The sequence below is a fragment of the Saccoglossus kowalevskii genome, chromosome 14 (assembly GCF_978046115.1).
Source record: "Saccoglossus kowalevskii chromosome 14, keSacKowa6.1, whole genome shotgun sequence".
Classification (NCBI taxonomy): domain Eukaryota; kingdom Metazoa; phylum Hemichordata; class Enteropneusta; family Harrimaniidae; genus Saccoglossus; species Saccoglossus kowalevskii.
This window is the reverse complement of record NC_140654.1, coordinates 34,846,676-34,872,484: the sequence shown is the minus strand read 5'-3', so window position 1 is coordinate 34,872,484 and position 25,809 is coordinate 34,846,676. Positions and strand designations below refer to the sequence as shown.

General features: G+C 34.0%; 1 protein-coding gene across 1 annotated transcript; it reads right to left on the bottom strand.

Annotated features, from left to right (window-relative positions):
- On the bottom strand, window positions 1-25,185 carry LOC100368034 (RNA-binding protein 38-like). The gene is made up of 4 exons (XM_006818860.2): window positions 24,768-25,185; window positions 24,284-24,407; window positions 23,633-23,693; window positions 1-3,185 (listed from the first exon to the last, which is right to left on the bottom strand). The coding sequence occupies exons 1-4, from the start codon at window positions 24,942-24,944 to the stop codon at window positions 2,888-2,890; spliced, it is 660 nt and encodes a 219-aa protein (XP_006818923.1). The 5' UTR covers window positions 24,945-25,185; the 3' UTR covers window positions 1-2,887.
- Between the last annotated feature and the right edge of the window lie 624 nt (window positions 25,186-25,809).

Sequence of the window (25,809 nt, the reverse complement as noted above, 5' to 3'; positions counted from 1 at the left end):
TTTTAAACTTTTGTTTGTATCTTTTATTGCCTTAAATTATGGAAGGAAAAAGGTTTTTAAATGGTATAATTTGCATACTAAACATGTAGACATATACTAATTGATACATGTATAAAACTAGATAATTGAACCTCTACATAATAATTAATAATAATAATAATTAATAATAATTACAATAATTGTAATTCCTTGTACTGTCCTTGAAGGATAGTTTGTAAAAAGATAATACTTAATTTCCAAAGTAAAAAATTGTGAAATCATTAATATAATATTGTATGGACTCGCTAAACTTGACATTACTAGCTGTTCCCTTTATGAGACAGCTTTTTCTATAAGGAACCCTTCTCCATTACACTATCCAGCTCTCTTTCAAATACTCTAAATCAAACAGTTGTTGCATTATTTTAGTAAATATGCAATATATATGCATATAAACATTGTTTTGCAAAGACGTCCTAAAATGAGGAAAGGTCAAAAGTAGGTGTTACCCTCCTTAAGCACCAGAATACAAAGCTCTTGGCAGGAAAGGAGCAAATTTTCTATAATCTCCTAATCATTTACTGCCAGAACTTACTAATATAGTTGATTTACCATGCAATGACTCACAAATCTGGTACTCTTACATAACAGCTGTACTAATAACTAGCAAGTTAGGATCACATTTTATGATCAATAAAAGGTGATATAAGGTTTGCAGATAGTTGAATGCTCTGGTGAGCCTTGCAATGGTAACAAACATAAAAATAGAGGGTAACACCATGTAAATTAAAATCAAGATCTTAAAACAACTTTTTGGGGGAAAAACTCAATTCTTTAGACCATCCTGTTACATAATGCTCTTTATGGACGGATTATGATGATAATTATAAGCTGCCTTAGAAGTGAATTGAAAGAGAAACTGGGGAAAGTGGAAGCGAAATGAGGAAAGACGGCGGATATACAGGAAAATATTAATTCAAGTAGTAAATAGTGAAGAGGTAGTGTGATCAAAGAATTACATTGATTCATTTTGTTTTTGTTAAATATCGCTGCAATGAAACATTGGCCTCTTGCAGTGCTGAAACCATTTTACACAGCCTTCTTATTTATTTACATTTATAATGCAAGGTTTCAATGATTTCTGCATAATTTTCTAAAGACACCTGAATTATGATGCTACAACACACCACCGAGAGGCAGATGAGAAATAAAATAAGAGTTAAGTACCATAATTAAGTCTTTGGTTTGATAAAATTGCTGTGAAAAGTTCATGGTAATAGGTCTTAACTTAGCCAATTAATAATAATACAACAAAGTAACAATTTAGACTGACAAGTAAAATATTGTACTTTCTAGAAATCTAAATATTTTCTTTGTTTGAATTGAATTTCATACATATACTACATATTTTCAGCTACATTGAAGGGTTTTTAAAAGTAAACTTCCTAGTAGCAAATTTCACTATTAGCTTAAAAGTTAGCTTTCTATAGTATCTAAGTTCACTATTAGCTTAAAAGTCAGCCAACCAATAATCAACTGTTAACCAATATTTTGTTTGTATACAAAAATATATGGACAAGAATCAAACAGCATTTTTGTGTGTTAAAACCATGACCAACTGATAACATTGGTCGTATCCACTGAGAATCAAGTCAGGTGTATAAGAAACAAGGACTAGCTTGATTAGTTCACGAATGCCAAATTGAGAAAATAACTGCTTATTAGCAAATCCATTAGGTGTTTCCATCCACTTAACTGACTTCCAAACTAATTGTACAAGCATAATATAATAAGCATGCAGTATATGTTGATGAAATAAAAATTTACAATCTGGTTTAAGTAATAACCCTGATTAAACATAGTGTCTCCTTAATTAATATGTACTGTAATATTGATACCCTCCTAAAGGCAGGAAAAGTTGAATGCATGTGGACGGGTTTTACGCCATTACAAATAATATAGCCTATTAGTACACTTAAATTATACAGCTTTCTAAAATATGTAAAAATGAGCTCAGTATTTTTTGTATTCTAAGTTTTGTGTGGACTGCCTTAAACCATCAAGACACAGTCAATATAAACTACTGTTACTAGAAATTTGAAAATATTTGGACTCATTCTTTATTAAACTGCTCTTGAATTTTCTTTCTGACAAAAATTGAATTTTTGTCATAATTTTGGATTGGATTTTTTTTCTTTTTTTCTGTTTTTATGGAACGAATAATTAGTTGTATACATATTCAAACCCTTATAAATGTCACCCCACTTCCCACCCCTCTCCGGAAAAAAATGTACCACATACTATGCATAAAATATGGATCATTCCATTAAAAATGGGGAACAGAGGGTAAAAAAAGCTCACAGGAGAAACCTTAGCATTTGAGTAGCTTTCCAGTGGGACAATAAGAATGTCTATATCAGTTTCTAATAATGGAAAACTTTAACTCAAAAATGTAGATACTTGGGACCTCCACTTAACATAATTCACCTCGCTTAGAGGTTGATATCCATAAGACAATTTCCTCCACAAATAACAAGAAATATATCTCAGAAGTCTGAAGATTAAAAACTGTTTTTAAGCCCTGATGTTGCTTCTTATATATACACATGTAGATCTGATCAACAATTAAAAAAAACTGAAACAAATTTAACAGATAGTTTAATTGAAACTGATCATAAGTATATTTACACAAACAAAGCTGTTGCATAGTTTTTTTAGCAGATGTGGTATTCAGCATATGTACAGGAATAGTACAGATGTATGTGGTATTCAGCATATGTACAGGAATAGTACAGATGTATGTGGTACAAGGTTGGTGTTTCTCCTGTGAACTTGTAAATGTTCTTGATCAATAGAACTGCATAGTTTTTCAATTCTCTGGATTCAGTGATGTGATGAAAAAAGATTACTACTGCATCCGTTCTTGGATCTGTTGTGTCTGCTGGTACTGTGGGAAATGTCCATTGGTAGCAGGAGTTGCAGACAGAGGTTGCTGCAAGGCATAACCATACGCAGCAGCAGGAGATACATATCCTTGAGTTGAATATGGATATGTTGAAGCATCATAGGCAGTTCCATTTGGGTACTGAGCATAGGCTGAGTAGTCCACATAGGCTTGTGTTGGGGGTGGGGTATGTGGAGATGGTACCACCACGCTGGGTTGTGCGGCACTCATGTACTGGGGATACATATAATGTGGCTGTAGTCTGTTGATTAAAAAGAAAAAAATCATTTAGTTTTATTGTGTTTAAATTATAGCCCTAATAGAATAAGGAATGGCATTTAAAAAATACAAACAAGTGAATACTCGAAACCAGACCACTGCAAACAATTATGTAGTGTAATAATTATGAAAATATCAATTTACCAATTATATTATACACACAACACACACACACTCACACCCCAAACCGATTGAGTTGCAGAGAGAAAAATACAGTTGCAATGTGTAGAGAACAAGTCATTGCTAAGAAACATGCAGATATGCAGATAGCGAGTGCAAGCAGTTTTATACATGGTATATTCTCTGTAAACAAATTTCATGGGCATTATTTCATTACGCTTTATATTAAATGCAAATTTGGGGTATTTTAAATTTGACAACAATTGACAATATGATTGATGATTCAAAACAACATTGCTAGTAAAAAAAAATTTATTAGTTACATTTTATAGCGATTTCCTCTCCACAACACGTATATTACTCAAAATTTACAAGGCCTTGTCTAAATCTGAACAATAAAAAAAAAAATTTAAATTGGAAAACTAATTGAGGAAATATACCACATATACAGACAGATCATAGACATTGGCCTAATACAACTGTCAGTCAAACAATTTTATTTCAACATACATGTGAGTGGGAATATTCTAACAACATATCAGTAATCTAACAACTAGCTGTACATGTGATTGGCAAGCAAAATGCTGTGTAGTTTTCAATTACCGTACATTTCTGCTTGAGCAATTTAATTTCAAGTCCAGGGATCTGGCTATAATGAGGTTAGCATCAATTACACTCAGAAAGGACTAATGGTTCTAATGATTCTTAAAGTAGAATGCATAAATGAATGGCTCATTCCGACACAATCCAATCTTTGTCTCACTCAGGCTCATTATACATTAATGTTATAGCTTTTGAAATAAAAAAGGAAATAATGTTTTAAATTTCAGAGTTCCAATAAGTGGTGGCTGCATAAATTGAATGCAATTCAAATAAATCATCTTATATTTTGTATTTGATACATATGTGCATTAGGTATTACCAAATGAAATATTCCTCCATTAGACAAAGACTATATACAGACTAATGTGATGTAGACACCCTCCGAATATGAATTCTAAAAATAAAGGTTACTTTATAAATTATCTGATCACATTGGTACTAAAGGGATTTATTTCATATCTACATGATATTGTAATTGCATTTAAGACTTCTAACCAATACACAAATTAAAAACAATCATCCACAAAGCCGAATGTTTGAACTGCATGCAAGGCATTGGAACATTCCAATACACCACTTGCAACTTATTTTATATTAACAGTAGAATGGGAGAAGCAGTGTTATTTCCTACATTAAAAATGAAACAAATAGACTTCCAGGATTTGAATAAAAATCAAACAATAGATATTACTTCCTGCCCATAGATCCCTTGCACAAGCTTTAAATACTTACTGAAAGCAAAAAAAAGTCAGAGCCAATACTACTTGAGTTCTTTTGTTTTAGTCCAAATTAATTTCACAATATAAAAATGTCCTTTAATATCACAATGCTTTATATGAATCAGGGATAATATTTATTTGTGATTTTCCACTAACATCTTCAAGAACAAAAATGTAAACAACGTCTTTCAACCAGAAGTGATGCAAATTACGACAATCACTGCCTAAGTGTGCGCGAGATAAGCTAATTTGCAACAAACTCCCCTGAATAACAGTAAGCTAATCTTTGCAAGTGGGTCAGAAAATAAACTATACGATCTGTTGGCAAACAATTCAAACTATTTTAGTCCCATTGTTCTAGGGCTGGTTTTGAATGCCTCTTTACTCCCATGCTTACAGTGACTGAAACAAGTTGAAATAGGTTGAAATTGGCTTTAAAAAACACTTGTATGAAAAATATAGTTTCTTATTAACAACATTGTCTAGAAAAAATCTCAACATTTGATAGGAATGTTTTCAGCTGTAAAGAATCCAAATAAATTAACACTAGCGAAAATAAAAATTTAAGAATGCAAAGAACAAAAGACTCCAAACACAGGTTTGTCATTGAAAACTAAGAGGAGCAATATCACCAATAGAAATGAAATACAACAGAAGTGTTTTTCATCAATTTGATGTGATGAGATAACATTTTATGAGGGAGCTATATGAGAAACTAAAAGAAAACTGTAATGACCTAGACCTTGTGTGCTATGCATGAATGGAATTCAAAGGCCATGTAAAATATAATCATATTGACCATATGATGAATCTCAAAAGTGACCTACAGCCCTATATTCAACTTATATACTTTCTATTGTCAGATTAGGATGGCACTTTAGAGTGGATATTAGATATGGGAAGTGATGGTAGAAGTCAATATTCAATGCCCCCCCCCCCCTCCCCTCCATCCAGAGCACAATGTATGTCATTCGAAGCAGAAAGTCATCTACAGAATGCGTACAATGTCATCACAACAGTCATTAGAAACCAAATCCTCTAACATCTGATAAATTGAAAATACTGCAATCAGGCTATTCATAGTTTTGTTATTAGCTATGTGGAATATTTCAACTTTTCATTCAACTCCTATTGTTTCTCATAGGGTGCCTGCGTCATCTCTCAGGGACATACTGCATCATTTCTTGTGGACAGGAAAGACTGCGTCATTTCTCAGAGGCAGACTATGTTCTGGCACCATCACAACAGACTATATACTATTTTACTAGCATTACCAAAAATAGTTATCAAGTTTCTAATAAAAAACCAAACAAAACAGAGATAGAACAGGCGTATATCTGCTAATGTAAACACATCCTGGGATGCCATGAAAGACTTGAGTAAGCATACTATTTTTTTTCCACTTTATGATGTAATATTTTTTCTAGTTTACTGTCTTTTTTAAAGTCAGTTGCCAAATTTATAATCAAAACACTAAACACAATATATTTTTGCTGGAGTAGCATACTGTATTTTGCAGTGATGCGTTTTTTGTTTTCATTTGTTAAGTACTGATGTGACAATAGAATATTCACTACTTATGACACGCGAGTACAAGCTGATTAATTCCCTACCAAGCCAGTATTAATGTGACAACCGGAACCTTATACTCATGGACTACCCTAAAAGGAGTGCTCAGAGATATTAGAAAATAGCAGGTGCAGTGTACATGCTTTATTGGCCACATACAGTTTTGTTAATAGCACAGCCAACAGTAATGTACCATACCAACTGCTGAGAGAACTACATTACATTGCCACCACAAACAGATGCGAACATTCTAAAAGGCTCAGGTATCCCCCACTACTAGGTTCCATTTCAGTTCCAATATATTCCTCATAAAAAGTTGTGATGATTTATGAGCATGACTGTACTTTTGTAACCATAACAAGACAGCATACATGCACACATGTACAACTTTATATGACAATGATTGACATTTAAAAAGCATGCATTCATTTTAATTAGTTGGTGGCAGCCACAGGTCTATAATTCATCAGTGCAAGCTGGCCAGTTAAAACAGCTAAACACCCAGCCAATTCACTTATAATAAAGCCAAAATACCTGCATATTAGTTTCTGTTTATAAACAGGGTTCAACAAGACCCGACAAATCACTGTTGTCACTAGAGTGTAAAAAAGTGAGTGAACAAGGTGAAGAATGCCACCAAGAAAACCCGAAGAGCATGAACGTGCCCAAGAGTCAATACACAAGGCTGGCGGTATAGTACTATGCAAACTTAAGAAAGACACCATTCAATTAGAAGATAATCCTGCAATCAATAAGCCTGTAAATATGCAGAATGATCGACACGTATACCAATTTAAGATCACAACAACCAAGTAAGGAAGAGAGGTAAGATGAAAGATCACATTGAACATAATACATATGATACGGATCAATGGCGTAGTGATAGTGTATGGAACCCCAACTATCTCATAGAAACAGACAATACAATAAAAGATGTCTACACTCAAAAAGAATTACTATCAAAAGATTATTTGCTCTTGGTCATGGCTGTCAGGAACTTTCGACACATAAATAATAACAACTTTGAGTCTTAAAGTTGTTTTGCATGAAATTTGGATGATTGAAAAAGACTGCTATTGTCATATTTATATTGATGTGGTTAGACCAGACAGGTCATACACCGCTTTACATGTAGAGTTGAATAGGGTTTGAAATTTGAAAGTGTGTTCAATATTTCAAATCAAAGGAACACCACTCCCTACTGTTCTAACTGTAGAGTTCATGACATTTTATCAGTAGCTATGACATAACGCTGTAGGTCGACAACAGATGATTCAGCAAAGGTACAATTAGTCCAAGGACGTTTTCTTATGCATCTATAAATTTCAGGAAATTGTTGTCATTCGTCCTCATAATAAAAGACATCTCTTATTACACAATATTCCATAGTTGTATTCTGTCAGTATACAAATTTTATTCCTAAACAGGCCTTGCCCTTTAAAAATAGTGAGTGAAAAAATAGCTCTTTTGAAAAGCACTGAAGCAAGTAATTTTTAATGTGTTCAGAAATAATTTTGCATGTGTTTAATTGAAAAAAAAATTTAAAAAATATATTTTTTTTTTTTTGAGGAGTCTCTAGCTTCCTTCCAATGAAATTTTGCTTGAGTGAATCACTCACCTTAAAAGAAAAGCTCTGCTAAACTTGAAACAAAAATTCCGAGCTCAATCAGTACAAGAGTTAGGGATTACCTTGGTATTTAGTATTACCAGTTAGTAGACTGGAGATAGAGGCTATACTGTATCAATAATGAATTCATCCTCCATTTTACACTGCACCACTGAGCAGATTATCCCACTACATAATGTTTTGCTAAACAACTGAACAATCTGAATTGAACAAATAATCACCAACAGACAGTATAAGTGATGATACACACTAATGGCTCAGAAATAAACTGAAGTTCACTATCACTATTACAGTGACTAAAATATAAATACAATGGAGTGGCAGGTGTGAAATCACTGTTGTTACTACAGCAGAAATAAACAAATGCTTTTAAAGTAAACAAATATACTTGGATGATAAATTAATTTTCAAATTGACAGCTGCTTGAACTTGTAAACTGTGGGGGTTGCAAAAACACATAGCATACAACTATAAATAACTAGAAATTAGATTTTATCACATATAATGAAGGGATTTTAAATTTAGAAGTATGAAAACATGACTCTACAATAATAATTGTCATATATTCCGTACAAGAATGTTCTGAACATATTTTTCATTATTTGGTTTATGTAAATTTGTTTCATGGTTTTTTTCAAGTTTTTGAAAAAACAAGCTTAGTAATCCACTGGGTTATACAAAACGTATAATAAATTCTGTCACTTTTGAGTGTTATATTTTGTAAGACATTGTATTGTTCTCAAGCACAATAGTTTATGTAATTACAGGCATTCAGTGGGTGTCGACAATAGGTAGTTTATAGAAATGTAAACTAGCCCTTATTGGGGGTGAGACCAGTACTTTGATGAGGTCAGACCAAAGGTGAGTCCTGGGTGAGCTGTCCAGCAACTTCTCTCAAGGTTGTGCTGACAAATTCTATTAATTAATTCAGATGACACTATGTGGTGTTTATGATGTCTGCTTTCATTGCAAAATACTTGTATTATCATTGTCTTCATTGTACTACATGGAGAAATTACCACATGTTGTCAGCTTTATAATATAGGCACAATATAATGGACGAGTTTGTTGATTTGAGTTCAATAAGACTAACAAAGTGAAATTACATAGCAAGAGTAGACTTTGTTGTTGCACTGAATTCAGCTTTAGGGTCTCTTAAAATATTGTTGGCAAACATAGAAAATAGTGGCAATTAACATATAAATACTCATACAAATTTCTTTCTGTACATCTTGTTTATATCTTGGGGTGAAGTTTGGAGACTAGGGTCCAACACTAGCCATGGGAATTAACACTAGTGAATAGTTTAGGTTCTGAATCGTCAATAAAGTGGTGTCAGGTAAACTGAAGTCTGAAGTAATTTTAACTAGTTCCAAAAGCCTCCAGTCGGAGGGATTCTATGAGCCTGCCTCTTTTTATTGTTGAATCACGTTCTCTTCACAAAAATGCAGAAAAGATTGAATAGCATTAAAACAGAGATAATGATCTCAGGCTTATTCTACTGGGACACATATGATAAAACACTAGGTCAAAGGTGTGTATTCGTGTACCAACACAAGACCTACTCAGATTTAATGACACCAATAAGGAAATATTTGTTTCCAATGGCCTGAATTACATCATAAAGCAAGTGATTTGTTTTCCTAACAGTCAAACAAATTACCCCTCACTTATAAGTTCTCTGCTCCCTTGTCTCGTTTCAGTGACAAACCGTATCATTTATCTCTTGCTTTGGGAGTAAGATGCTTAAGCATTGAAACTTACAACAAATAATCATGTCATGTTTAAATTTATATTTGTAATTATAATACTGTAGGTTTTACAATAATTATGAAATCAATAATACTTCTGTAGAGATGGAATATTCTCAGTTTTAGCAAATTTTATGTTACAGGAATATACATCAAGTTTTAAACTGATTGGTTTGTGAAGAAACAATATATTCTGATAAATTTGTACATTCACCGGGTTTCATTTTAGTGCATTTCGCTAAATAAAATAAAACCTAGCTAATACTTGGTCCTTATAAAACAAAACATTGTGATCACCTATTTACATTGAGACAATAACTACAAAGCATCTACCACAGAGATGATATGATTGGCCCAGACATGCAACTGGTGAGGTCACTTAAGTACATGTCTTAACAGACATGAATGCAACAACAACAGCATGCACTGCACCACCCTAATTAGAAGAAGAGTCAACTACGTGACTGTGAACAAATTACAAAACCAGCACTCTATAAATTCACTCATCATTGACAGCTGTTGGAAAGATCTTTCCTAATAAACGATTGCCCGGCATGAAACTATTCACCTGCAACTTTTATGAAGTCTAAGATTAACTCTATATTTGTGCCAACTCCAGAGTGTTTATTGAGCTATCTATTGCAGATCAAGATCACTGACAGATTGAAGGTGTGCTTCAAAGGAACACGTACACTCACAGGTGTCAACACAACGATTACCATCAAACAAATGAAAACTAATAAAGAGACACATCTATACTAGTGAAATAATAAATGAATAAAAATAAAAAAATTATATAAAAAACATTAAAGTAAAAGGTTGCAGCAACTCTTTCATATTAATGCCATTAAAAGGTGCTTACACTACCAATTAAGAACATCAATAACTTTATTATAGTGATTATTGTGCCATTAAAACAGGCCATTGGGGAGGAGGGGGTTATGACCACTGGCACATGAACTATTATTTTCATCAAATTTTTATAACGAATATTTCCTTGTGTTAACTATATAAATTTATTAAGACTGAAAGCCTGACAGAGTGAGTGACCTCACACCCAGGGAACACTGCTTCACATATGGGGCATCACAGTTAAATTTCAAGCTAATTGGTAATTGAAGAGCAAACCTAGGCACATATAGATGTGTTTGCTTAAAGAAATGTGTTCTAACCTGCTGGGACCAGACACACTACAGGAGAAAATTTCCTCTAAATTATGTATGTCACATAATTGACCTTTTAACTTCATCACATTGGTAGTCTATTACAACATGCAGCAGCATGTCAGAGACTGAGCTTCAACAAATCTCAAACACTCATAACAAAACTTTTTGAAAGTTTTTCACTGAACAGAATGTTGCCTCAACTCACGACTGAACAAAACACCATGTGTGAGTTATCACATAGGGTGTTATTACATAAAGCTTAATTTCCAACTTTTTAAACTTCACAACCAGGATTTAATGACAATATTTACAAAGTGTTGTTAGAATTAAACAGTAGTAAAACCATCTCGTAGCAAAACCATCTATACTATGTGAAGTTAAAAAGTGTTCACAATTGCATGAAAATGGTATCCTGCATGACCCACAATTAATTTTTATCAATGATCATATGTGAATAGGTTAACCTTGCAGTGACAGGTTTCAACCAACCTTAAAACTGAGCTAACATTATGTGTGAGCAGGAATGCTGTGTTAAACATGTATTCTGACTTGCCAGAATTGCAGCTCTCCTCCCCTATAGGTACTGTAATTTTTAACACATACAAGTCCATATTATCGACAAATGTAGATGTACTACTGTGTCCCTGATCAAGATGCATCAACCCTGTTCCAGAAATAGACAGACATAATGCTATTGCAGTGAAGGTTAAATGGGAAGTGCAGTGTTATTTCTGAATCACAAGTCAGTTTTAAACGGTATGACTAACACTAACCCACATACTACAAAATGATTCTAGGAAATTGAACAAAAAGTTTATATATGTAATGTACAGTTATAGCCCACTTGTATTAGTAGCTGGTATATTCACTAACCTTCAAAACACAAACCAGGAAAAACATTTTAAAAAATATATAAGCCCATCTTGCAAGGAGGTTCATTTCTAATAGGTTGTACAATCAAAATCGAGTAAAAACATAAATTACTTTGCCCTCTTTGTTCTTATTTCCTAAGAATTTGTTAAGTCTGCCTGCTATTGCAATACTGTATGTACACTGTGAGAAGAAGAGCTAATTAGCTCTGCACTGAAGTGTACACAAATTGTCTAAATGGAAACTTGTCAACCTTGCTATGTAACAAATTGTAGCCACCAAAACCAGCATTCTAATGAGGTTTTTTTTTACAATTATTCCAGCTCAGTTTAATATTTCAAGGCCAATTTATAATAAAAACAAACATTAATATTTATCTACCTTTTATCATTATTATTTTTTTTTTATTATCTAAAAAATATTGGCACTGTATTTCCCTTGTGACAGTTATGTGCCTATTCACACAGCTTTGTTTGAATAATATATCAAAAGCTACTTTAGTAAATTAATAAATAGACTTGGGAATAATAAAGAGGAATCAAACATCTAGCACCTTTCACACAATACTACAGTCTCATTGAAGACAATATTTACCCATGAACTGTTGATGACGCAAAAATGTTAAGTTATTTACCAGTATTAATTTTAATAATTCAACTATTACCAGTATTCCTTGTCAATGATTGTACGAGTTGAGGGTGGACCTCTTGTCTAGAAAGAACTCTGCCCAACAAGCTGTATCCAAGCAATTGAGAAATGTCAACTCACCAAATTAATTAATCAGAATGATTTGATTTTTTTGATAGTGTTAGCTTTCAGTTCAAAAAGTCAAAGGGCACTGTGTTATACAGCACTATATTGAAATAATCAGGTCTGGATTTCTCTGATAAAATCAATTTAAAATAAATGTTCATTAAGTACAGAGCCTATAGGAAATCACACACAATATAACATATCCACATTTGCTCTATCAGAAACATATGTCCATATAAGCGCATGTAAACCATGCATATATTATGTAATGTATCAGCAATTATTTTGACCATAGATACACACCTCCATCATACAACCGGTAATAAAAAAATATGACATTTTAGTATCATTCATTTTATACAAATCATGCTTTTTGTAATTTTTGTTTACCCCCATCATCTCACAAATTATTCACCTGCTTTATTCAATTTTAGTTACATTTGTTTTACTGTAGTTTATTTTGCAGATTACACTACAGATACAATAACAAATTATTATGCAACGTCTCCATTTGATTTTGTGTAAAATATAGCATTTGCATAGAAATCAATATTTATATTATTAGATTGCCTCATCTTATTTTATTTTATTTTAAACCTTAGCTGTCAGGTCTGTTTTAAGTTGAACTAGCACTAATAAAATAGATGTCAGTGACTGAATTCTTGTCACCTTTGGGAAAAACAGGTGGAGTTGTTTATCCTGACAAAAAGCATATAAGACTGTAAATCGTTGGTGAACAACTGGTCTTTATCTATAACTGTATTTCATAACAGTAGCAGTTTTATCCATGGCCTGTAACCTTTATATAATGTAAACTAATAACTCCAGTTACACATGTGAGTTTTGTTAGGAAGCACATGTATTCATGTGATGACCAACAACATTCTCATTCAATGCCATACCATGATAACACAATTAAGATTAGAAGTGTCCCATGTCACTATTCCACTAGGCTATCAATTGATGTTTGAAAACCATGAATTGAAGATGACCATCTTGTAGAAAGCAATGACTGATATTTTGGTATCTGTGATGGCTGCCTTACAGGCACAGCATATGGTGAATAACATGATAACAGCCACTGAGAATGGTTACAAATGACCTTTACCTTATTAAATTTTACAACTACACCCTGTAGAAATAAAGCAGTCTAGTACTCAGCCTGATAGAGATATGAAGAGGAAAGCATGTATGAGTACCAAATTCTGGCTACTGTGGGAAAAGAATTTCTGATTTAATCTTACAACCATTTACATTATATATACATGCATTTAAAGCAATTTACATTACATGTATTTAATAAGATGGGTGGAGGGTTTTATCTTAACAGTGTGTGGTGGGAAAAAATGTTTGCCTGACTAGCTGAACTACATTATGGATTGCCATGCAAAGACCAAGTAGCAAAGAGGTGCTTGGTAGAGGACTTTCTGTGAATGAATAAATGAATGAAAAACAAATAGCCAGTCTAAGGCACCTACATACCAAATAGCAAAGCAATGTGAATGGCTAGTATTCAAAAATAGCAGTGTTTAGTTTAGATAAGTTTTTTTACTGGTTGATAAATAATAGTAAACAAACTAAAGACAATATTTATTATTGAGCTATATTTATGATGATGACTTGTCAATCAATACTAATCAGTCGTTAAACCTAAACAATGATACAATAAATCAAACTGTTACTAAGACTTTTTAACCCAATTTAAACTCTTAAAGATAAAGAGAAAATGAAACACTGCCATCAAAACAACTAACACTAGTAGATCTGTAGCATTAACACAGCAATTTATTTAAATAATCATGCCAGAGTAATATTGTCACAAGATCAGTTGTGTTGGTTAAAGTTGGCCATAGTATTTAGATTAACATTCCTGAATTGTTCAAATCCATACTATCTCTTGTTATCTTGTTAGTTGATAACAAGACTATTTTGAGTTTGGCAGACCATCTTACAGCACACACAACTATGTTTTCCACTACAAAACAGTTAGTTGCAGTCCTACTTTGCAAATATGTGAGTCATCACACCCAGAACAAGATAATATAAAATGAGTTAAAATGAAGTTGTTTTAAATAGATTCTGACTTTACTTTAACTCATTTGAGAGTACTGGCATTTTAGCTTTTACAAAAACATACCTAAAATGAGACTGACCTTCAAAGCACACATAAATTATTATTCTGCAGTTAATTTCTACTTATCCCTGCACAATCTCATTGTTTGATGGTGTATATATAGATATATATATATGTCGGAGGATAGTACATCACAGATTTGCAAAGTGGAAATGCGAATTTGAGAGTTGAAAAAATGATAAAAAGGCTCACATGCTCTACTAATCAAGCAAATACTGTAAATGCATTAATTATTCACTGGCTTAATCCAGTGAAATTGCTCAAAATAGTAGAGGGAAAATTGATGTTTTTACAGTACAGTAAGTGATCCTTATAGATGTGTAATATACCTGTGGATGAGAACTGAAATCAAGCCTTAAACAAACTCTGGTTTCAGAGCAGTTGCAAATAAATGTTACTGAATTCTATGTGAAATAACAGCAATTAGTCATTCATATGTATGCATTGTGTCTGAACAAATAATAAGTGCAAATAAGTGCAGTGTATGTGAAGATAGTGTAATAATAGCATGGGGTTGAATGAATCCTGAGAGGGGGAAGGGCATCTTTGATACATGTGGGTGGTATACTTAATGTTAATACACCACACAATGCTTACAATGGTACCATTGAAAACAAAGATTCTATATTCTTTGTATGTTGCAGATATAAGATTGAAATTGATGAATCTGGAAATTTAACTATGACAGATGGTCAGAAGAATAAAGGAATACCAACAACAAAAACAAAGGTTGTGAATTGTGGATGACTTTGTTTGAGAAACAAATTAGGACAGATATCTCCTTTTACATAACCACTTCACAGTAATCCATCCTACCACAAAACTAATTGCATGCTGAATCAGTCAAGCACCAATAAACAGTTTAAAGGTCTAATAGAATATGATACATGTAATGTCTGCCTTGTTTTCACCATTAAATTGTAATGCACAATATACCCTTAACACATCACCAAACAGATAATTGCTTATTAGTGTCTCTCCACAGTGTTGTTACATTTATTAACACTCACTTTCTTTTTCTAAAAATGTGGTATAAATTTCGAGATAATATTTCATGCACATTACGCGATTCAAAAACCATCGCCGATTTTCCTACCATTGCCCACCAGTTCCAAATGGCCAAACCTTTAAAATGCGGTTGAACTTGAAGCAGATTTAACTCAATATCTATTTGTAAGTGTTTGTAAATTCACTTTGACCAATATTAGCTTATATGCATATGTATTCTCAAAGAATAATGTCAAATCTAGATATGTAATTTTAACTGGTAACCTAAGCTTGGGACTGGCACAGGAATATACAGAATCAATTCACATAAATATTTTGGAATTTCTAAAAATAAAATTGGATTGAATGACACAAAAGTCAGTCCACAACCCTTAGTTGCATTTTAAGTTGTAGAGAATTAGTAGCAAATACTAGTCAATAAATGCCAGTATAGTTTATCACATTAATTATTCAATTCTAAATTTAATCACTGAAGTTTTTCTTCCAGAAAGCATCAATACATAATTTTTTGTATAAAAAAAAAGGATAATGGCATTCAGTGTAAGTGATTAGCTTTCTCACGAAAAAAATTTAATTAATTGAATAATTTATTTGTAAAGAGAATTACGATATTTACAAGGAAACCTATTTTTAAATTTAATTAATTACATACATTAGCTGAAACATCGCACAAAGAGAGGTATAATTTATGTTATAAGGCTGGTGTAGTTTACTTTAGTAATGATCAATTACTAGTATAAATAACTTTACAGGTAAAAACATGTGTAGGTGCCCAAAGGAAAAATATTTTACAGTCAATTGAAAGCCATGTGTGCAAATCAAGGTCAAGTTTCATACATGACCTCCAAGAAGCCCCACATGTAAAAAAAACATTCAGCCTTACAATAATACATGTATAATACTGGAAATCAAAGCTCTGATTGAGAGCAACAATACCCTCAAAAGAACCAGGATGTGTGACCTTTAGACTATTTAAGATGCATTACATGAATATAGATACAAGCTTCTAAGACACAGTAGTCAATGTAATAAAGAATCCTATTGAGTTACTGCTACTATACAAATATTTCTACTAAGATCTTGTTAGGGAAAACATTGAGCATTTTTATCATTGGAATCTAGTATATTTAATCTTGAGGTGAAAGAATTTGAACATTTTCACAACATTTACCCAGACCAGAACAGAAGATTATTACTTGTTTATTTTAGGTTCAATATTGGTAAATCACCAGAGACACCATGAGTTTCACCATGGGGGGGATTTTATATCATAGAACACAAGCTGATATCCCTCCCTCATCTGTCTGGCTAACATGGGCAGAGGTTTAACATTTCTTTCTGCTTGATCAGTTACCAGTGACCATCTGCAGACTTCAAATTAGTTTTCAAGGTCTGAATGCCTTAAATATTAATAAATAGCATGCATGCCTAAATACAACTTCACAGACTTTTGATGGAAAGTACTGTATTTGCTCTATTATTGAATTTACTGTTATGATCTGAGGTTACACAATTAATTTGAACTATGAACTTTGTTTAAATTCAAGAAGCTTGTCAGTCCTTGATACTAGTTTCTAACTAACCCACTAGTACCAAAACTATAATATTGTAATACTTTCAATGGATACAAAACATCTTGTTACAAAATGCTTAGCATGTAGAGATTAATCAATTTATTGCAAGTAGCAGTACTACTGGAGTTTCTTTCAATAACAACCAGGCATAGGATGTGTTACTGAGGAATAAAGATAGCCAGACACAATATACCTCTTTGATGTAACAAGAGAGAAATGTAAGTTTTAAGTGGTTCTAAAGGTGAACAGTCTGCACCTTGCCATTATAACAACACTGTTACCCAGGATGCTGGCAGAGACTCTTTAGGTATAAACCTATCAGTGAATAAGAAGGAAGACAATGCATGAGTCTAGTAAACTAGGCTTTTCTAATAGTGCCTGCAAGGAAAAAATATTAGCAATTCTTGACTCTAGTTTCTGTCTTATCTGATTGATCAGTCTGAACAGCTGGCATCAATGATGTTCTTCATTATGGGTGAAACAGTTCAAGTTGCTTTCACAATTCAAATACAATCGTGCTGTGTCCATAGATCCTAGGCAACATTTAATGCATGTGTTTAGGTATTTCACACAATGTTTATAATGCTTAATACTTTGACATATTTCAATACTGCTACTACATATAGGCACAATGAAGTTCAAAATAAAACCAAAACAGTTTACGAATGAATACCAAATTGAAAACAGATCCAAAACATATGCCAGTAATCTATTGTAGAAAATTACATTTAATCTTGCTACAGATGTCTTTGACCTTAAAGAGGTTCTCCTCTCAGGTTTCCTATCACCAGGACAAAAAGCTGTCTCACATATAACAAAGGTGTCAGGTCAAATATATAATTGAAACTTCATGGTGTATGTGAGCTTGGCCAATGAATTTAAACATAGATGTTGTCAATAGTATAAAAAAAGACATAATGTTTCTATTTGAACTACAGGAATTTTATCCCTGAGGACAACTACAAAAAAATGGGACATGTATTGGTGGAAGTTTCATTGACATGGGTAATTAGGTTTCAGACCAGTATAGTTATTTTTTGTACACTTCAAAACCAAATGTGTTTGTAAGAAACCCAAGCAAGGTTTATATAATGTACTATCAGAAATAATGTTTTTCCAGTGTGGAGCAAGGCAATTACAGGAATGCTATGTCTATCATTGTTCAAGCCTTGAAAGAATAGTTCAATTTACAAAGGACTCATTGAGCTGGAGTAACTAGCAACCATAACAACCACACAAGCTTGACTCCTATGCCAAACTGATGACTGAACTCAACTCTCCCAGTTACATTATATTACAGGAATATATGCGATAGTATAAGGAACACACCATGTAAATACTCATTATGTATCTAAAGATCTGGGCCAAACCCACAATGTAATTAGACTCCAGGCAAGGAAACCATAAAAGTGTCCCATATTCATTCCATGGATAAATAATATCACATAATCAGTGTGAAGCAGAATATTTTTTAATTATTGGGGGGGGGGGTCCCCATTTATTTTTAGAAGATTAAAAGAACAAAATTATTGCTATTAACACTATGACTAAATTAGGTAGCAGTAGGTGGCTTTATGTACCAGATGCACTCAGCTGTTATACTGACTACAGTGAGAATCAACCATGAGAAGTATTAAATCTAAACTGAAAGATTTACAGGGGGGGGTGAATAATTATAATTCAATTAGAACATTTAGTAAATACAGCTGTAAATTCTATATAACCTATAATAGCCTCAATTGCAAATCTAATGTACAGGCATCATCAAAGACTGCCCTTTAATAGTGAGGTTGAAGTCTCATCTGTTTTCTATATATCCCTTTGGCAATTTTAATATCTGTCTGACCATTATTCAGTCAAAAAAACATTAGCTATTAATTTAACTGAAATGCTATGTTTTATTGACACAGTTGTGACGTCATGATTATCAATATCTAATTTGTCTACATACAGAAAGAAAAGTGATACAGTCAATAATATAATATTACAGAAATACTTATATATAATCATTATCTGCTTTTCAAGAGATACAAAACCACTTTCAGGACTAGCTGTAGATTATGGGCTCAGCCAAGAGGAACGAACCTTTTGGAATGTTTCCTCTGTCCCTCATAAAATGAAGAGCAGTGAAACAGAAAATTAAGAACATGAATTTTCATTGTTCAAGTTCAGATAAAGTTCAGCTACAGAAAGTGAATCAAAAGAATGTTTAAAATGTGCTGACAGCTAGCTGGTGATCTTAATTTTTGAGGGAAGTTGTTGACATACCCTATTAAATATTAAGTGATGTCTACCATATAATGGAAGATTTTGATTCTAATTAAATGAGGACTACCAAACTACTGCTACCATTACCTCACACACATTCTGCATTAAAAACAACCAGATCAGATATTGCAGATGTGTGCTGACACCATTACCTGAACACCAAACTCTATCCACATTATTCAAGTACAAAGAAGTTGGTTGGTTGGTTTTTTGTGTTTTTCAGGACACCTGCAAAGTTTATGAGGCAATGCAGTTCAAATATTAATTCAAATCCATTCAACTGGAGAACATAAACAAGGCTTTCTAAAGAAAACTCATAACAGAAAGTCTCAAAACAATTTGGACTCTTGACCTAAAGGGATAAATATTAATGAAAGAACAGTTTTTGAAAAGAATCTTAGAAAACACAATGATAATTCCTATGGGTTTCAGGAAGCGATAATACCCTACCACTCTAGGATTATATAGAAAAATGTAGGTTTATTGTAAACTGAAATGATGTAGACTGCTTCAAAGTTCAATTTGAAAGATAAATGTTCACAGAATTTACAACACAGGGAAACTTTTGTAGCTGTGAACTTTCATTTGGGATCTTTTCAGAATGTCTGACCACTATTCAGTCACTTGTAAAATGTCATTCTTATGAATGCTGTTAAAATTATCAAATCAAGAAGCAGAGAATATAATACAGTTTGCAATGGAATACAGAATCTCTGAAAGCCAGAACTTTGTTTATACTATTAATGATGATAATCACCAGTTACTTAGAGGGCTTTTAATCTGTTTATTGTTGATTGGATCACAAAGCTAGATAAGGGCATTGACTATAGCCAGCTATTGTTCACAAGTTTGTCACAGGTACAGGATAATTTATGTTTTCTTTGACAAAATATAAGATAATAAATAAAAGTATAAACAATAAATAAATTTATTTAAGATCCTAAATCATGTTATTTCAATCAGAGGTACATTACTTGGGGTTTGCAACTCGCATAGTACTGTATGGTGACATCATGTCAAGATCCCATTCAAGTCACTTCTCGTAGATAGCGAGACTGAGGCTACGACCTTCTGACATGACACATATCAATGTTCAAGGTTTGTAATGAAAAAATAAAACTTTTCTTGTCGCTATCATAGTGAAAAATATAATACATCGAAAATGTACAGAAAATATAGTTCTCGTAATCCGTCATACCGTGGGCAGCTATTTTGATCCACCTGGACATCCCAGTATCCTAGTTACCTCGGGCATGCGCATTCTTCTGAGTTGGAACGCTTATGCGAGAGCGAGATTGTGACGGGATCTTGGTATCATGTCACCGTAGTTACAAACCCCAAGTAATGTACCTCTGTTTCAATTTATTAAATTGTTAATAGACTTTGCTATCAAGAAAGAAGCACTGTTAAAGAATAATGTCATGTAATATAGATGTCATCATTTTAGTGCCCTCATCTGTAATTTGGTAAGGGTATGGGTGAGCTACATCGACATACTGTCACAACACAAAAGATAGATTGCATCAAATTTGTTAAAAACTTTTGTGATTGGTCAAATTGCTTTTAATCACCATTTAAATTTATAGATATTATTAAATATGTTATATAAAACAAATTCAAACCTTCATGAAACTTGGTACATTCAGTATAACGAACACTTCAATATAACGAACTAAATGGTTGTCTCCCGACGTGTTTGTTATAACGAGGCTACAGTGTATATAGACCAGAAATATTTGAAAACTTTGATATAATAATAAAAATGACAGTTGAGCATTGTTTGGCAATCAAGCATAACTCTCCAGATTATAATGAAAATTTCTATGAAAGTTGGAATAACATAATATAGATATGAATCACAGTACTTTGATTAGTTTGTACCTGATTCTGGCCACCTCCAGCATAAACAAAGGTTGTGACAAAATTCTACATTCGTCCACCTATGTAGCTTTTTCTTAAGCTCCACAGGGTAAGACTCCTTTCAAACTTGTGAAAGCAAAATATTTTAGTGAACAATTATGCTATGTTTATTCAGTAAGGCAGTCGTGTGGACGGTTGACATGATGCGAACTAGAAATGTTGACTTGACAGGCTGGTCTAACGTGTCATCTTTGGAATATGTTTTTTTACAAGCGAATCTGACACCGTAGTTGAACTTCGTCTGTCAGTGAATTGACGCAAAACTGAATGGTGAATGCCTCAAATCCGGAGTCATGATAAACAAACTGGCAGGAAACGCCAATGTAGTCATGTATGTTGCACGAGGGGATTTGTAGACTATTTGTATAGAAATAGAGTGGCCGCAAAAACGTCAACTGTCGTAGCTAGAGGACCAAGGCAACTGTAACAGAAGACAAATATGGAAGGACTCTTTTCAAAAGAAAAATCATTTGACGTACCCCCAGCTTCTGTGGCCAAGTGGGTGTTTATCTTTGAACGTGAGATTGACAATGCTGGTTGCTTGCCTGCCTTACGTCAAACGAGATCTAAAAACAAACTTCACTGTCAAGTTTCTTGTACATGGCTTTCAACAAACAAACAAGCTAATCATGTCGGATAGTTCATGACCCTCCCAATGACCACCCCAGGTACCCAAAAAACATGGCCGTACGTGTGTAAAAACATTGTAAAATCACTTATTTGAACAATAAATTCAATCACAACATTAAAATGTGTCAAATGTTTTGGTTACCCAAGAGAAGTATCTTACAACATTGTCGTCTGCTCAAATGGTAACGCGCAAAAACACACTTCCGGATTAATTAGCATAATTTATGCAGATTGTGGTTGTAACGTTCTTATTATCATGATTATTACTCCATGACTTTAACGTCGTCTGTTTCCGTTGACTTTCTTTTATTTTACTCGATCTTTCAACACTCTCAACAAAGGTTGCCAAACACATAAAAACTTGAAAGTAAATTTTACGGCAGTAATTCGTTTTCTTTTCAAAACCGAACAATTGGTCCTCGCAAAAACTCGGCCTTATTGAAATTCATAAGACGTAAAATTCGACGTAAAACAAGAGTGACTTGGGAGATTTTTCTAAGTGACCTCGAACAGTCGGTGTTAAAGGTGTTTCATTTTACTTTGCGAAGGTTCCATTAAGGTTCAGTCATGCTCAGCCATGTGATGAAAGCATAGGTACCATGGCGAGGTCTCCATGTTTGCCTACCCTTGCCGGCTAACGGGTGTATTCTCGCAAACAGAAAACATTTCGATAAATAACCATGTTGACCGAAGAAGTTGACAGAGCCAATAAAATTTGGGATTTGTCATGTTAATGGCAAGTAAATCCACAGAATTGTGTCAATAACGAGTACAACGGACTTTCTTCGTCTTCGCAGATGTTTCAAATCTACCAGTATTTGTTAATAATTATTCATAGGGTCGCAGTCACATGACGGTTTTTGACGAACATACAACTCATCAATGCGTAGGACAGGAAGCTTGCATTTTACTTTCCATAATATAGTTTATGACCCCGTCCCTGTGGCAACCGTTTCCAGTTGGCCACTTACAATGCCGTGGGTGTTGCGTGCATACAGTGAATTAGACCCGACGGTAAAGGTGTAAGTTCATAGGGAAAACACACAGCAATGAAAAACGCACTATAATAACTAAGGCATGAAAACCATTACACCCGAAGAAACTTTTCTAAGAATAATAAAAACAAACTTTAACAAATAATAAGAGCACACGAAGCTGTGAAGAAAGGCAAAGATGAGTAGTGTGAGAAAAACAAATGTGTCACAAACTTCAATCCAAATTTATAACGCAACATATAAACCTTCGATATCACTTGGCGTATGGTTGCATTAGCTATGTCTGAAGTATCGAATATGTGTGTTGTCATCTATCGGTTCCTTCCGAACACATCCTTCATCGAATCCTGCTTGAAAGCAAGACAGAAGAGCTCATATCATGTGACTGCCGGAGTCTATATATAAATAAGTCGGCTAAAATATTTATATTACTTTTTTAGACAATTAATGATATATAAAACACTCAATAAAAACAATTTTATTTTAATATCACAGCTCTATAAGTCACTGAAATATCGTGGTTTCAGCATTATGTAGTAAATAATGATAAGGTGAGACAGCGCAAAAATACGGTATGGGGTGTATGTAGACTGTTGGCTAGAAAAAAAAAACTTCACTCATTCAACACACTAACACATATCATCATCAACATGCTCAAAAGAGCTTCGGTTTCACAGTGTAAAAAAAGAACTGTAAACAAATACATTATAAACATTATCTTACCCGTATTGGCTTTGTAAAAAAGCGGGGTGAATTTGTCCTGGTCGGGCGACAAAAGTGTAACCTGCAAAAAGAAGACCAAGATACGATATATATGGGGTTCAATTCCCTGCTTAAACGGACAACATGCTTGGGCGATAGCCACTACAATTGGCCGAGTCGTACCTGATACATGCAAATAACCTGGCTAATTGTGTGGGGTGTATGTAGTCACACACGAAAACTTCTAAACTTTTATTATATGAAGAGCCTATATATTACACTGTATCATTTTACTATTGGTAACGACTATCACCCACTTGGAAACCTGGTTCTTGTTCCTTTCCCGTTTTCAAACATTATTGGCTCAAGTTTCAAAGTTGGGGACTGTTGGTTGTGGAGAGCAGACCCATGTCAGATGAAGGGTGGCGAGGTCGTTTCTATGACGTGTGCACCATGTCGACTGGCAGTAAAATTATAGAGGTGGTAATTTTAATGACAAGACTTGTCTCAAGTGAGGCATGTTGTGGTCAGCGTACTGTGCACATAGAACAGACAGAACCATGCCCCAATTCTACCTATCATACTGATAACAGAAATCGCACTAAACAAGTCGTTTGTTATTTTGAGATAATGAGATGAGATAAAAAAAAAAGCATGTTCTTTGATACTTACCATGCGGAACTCCTCTTGGTTTGGCACCGATAAATGCCAAATTAACGTTAGCTTTTCTCCCATCGATAATAGGGTTTGGGTCCTTGCAGGCCCTCTCCGCAGCTGGTCGATCAGCCATCGTTACCTGACAAGAAGCAAATCGACACGCATTAAAAGACTACATGTATACAACAACAACAACTCAGAGAACCAAACTAAATTTTTGTGAAAACTCATAACATTTTCACTTTCGAGCTCACTGGTGTTGATTTGTCGCCAATCGATCGTCAGGAAAGCTGAAACATGGATGACATAGATTGGTACCCATTCTTGTCGCAGCCAAATCGAATTGCTATTACGCCACGTAATTATTGACAAGTGGCAGTCAGTGTTCACGACTGGTACACTTATCATGCACAAACTTTAAACGTCGAGAATACAAGGGTCGTCACTGAAACGAACAATGACAGAATATGTTTATATGCAACACAGAATTTACACTTACGAATCCATAGCCTCGACTCTTGCCCGTCTGCCTGTCTGTTATCACTACAGCTTCCTCGATCTCGCCGAAATTATCGAAATACTCTCGTAACGATTTGTCTGTTGTACTGTAGGGCAAGCCTCCCACAAAGAGCTTAGTAAAAGTAGTGTCTTTTTGCTGGGTCTGTATCGTCGACATTCTGTATATACTTGTTGTTGCTTGGGTATGGTAGTTTTTTTCCTTAACTGTACTATCTCAAAAACATAAGGCACATAATATTCCTGTGTTGATCTGTGGACGGTCGACTTGCACGATGGTCGTCTGATGTGTGTGTGTGTGTGTACAGACCGGCTGACTGTGCTAAATAAAACACGTCTCTGTCAACTTGCTCTTAACCAACTTGCTTCGCACAGTGTGTGCCCGATCAATGCGTAACTCCGCCCTCAATGAATTATTTACAACGCCACTAACAATCGCACTGAACAATACCGGCACCCGAGAATGTTAATACGATATCTCGAAATGTATAGCTCAAAATCTCACAAAGTATTCAATATATTTGTTAAATCTCTCGTAAGTTCATAGCAAACATAGCATTGACTCTATCTACAGAACGATTTTTGCGTTTACTACTTTTTCTAGAGTATTTTTGACCAAATTCGGAGCTACACTCACAAGGACGTGACCCATCTTATCAGACCACGTGCCAAGCAATATGTCTTTCAAGACAGATCCTTTGAACGGGAGTGATGTCATTGTTTAACTAAGGAACCAATCAGCGCTCTCCATAACCGGCGAAATGGAGCAGCCGTTGTCACAACAATTTTATCTGCGACCCCCTGTCTGAAGCCAATACAGATATCATCAAATGCAAAACACAAATTTGAAGACCTTTTCACAGTTCCTCTAGGTAACTATTACATGTCACACAAGGGAATGCAGCATTCACTCGACTAAATGTAGAAAGGACAATATTTACTTTTCGGATGTCAAGGGTGTTTGTCATGACGTGTGTGTCTGTACTTTGCACGTCCGTCTGCTTTATGTTACGTCACGTCACACC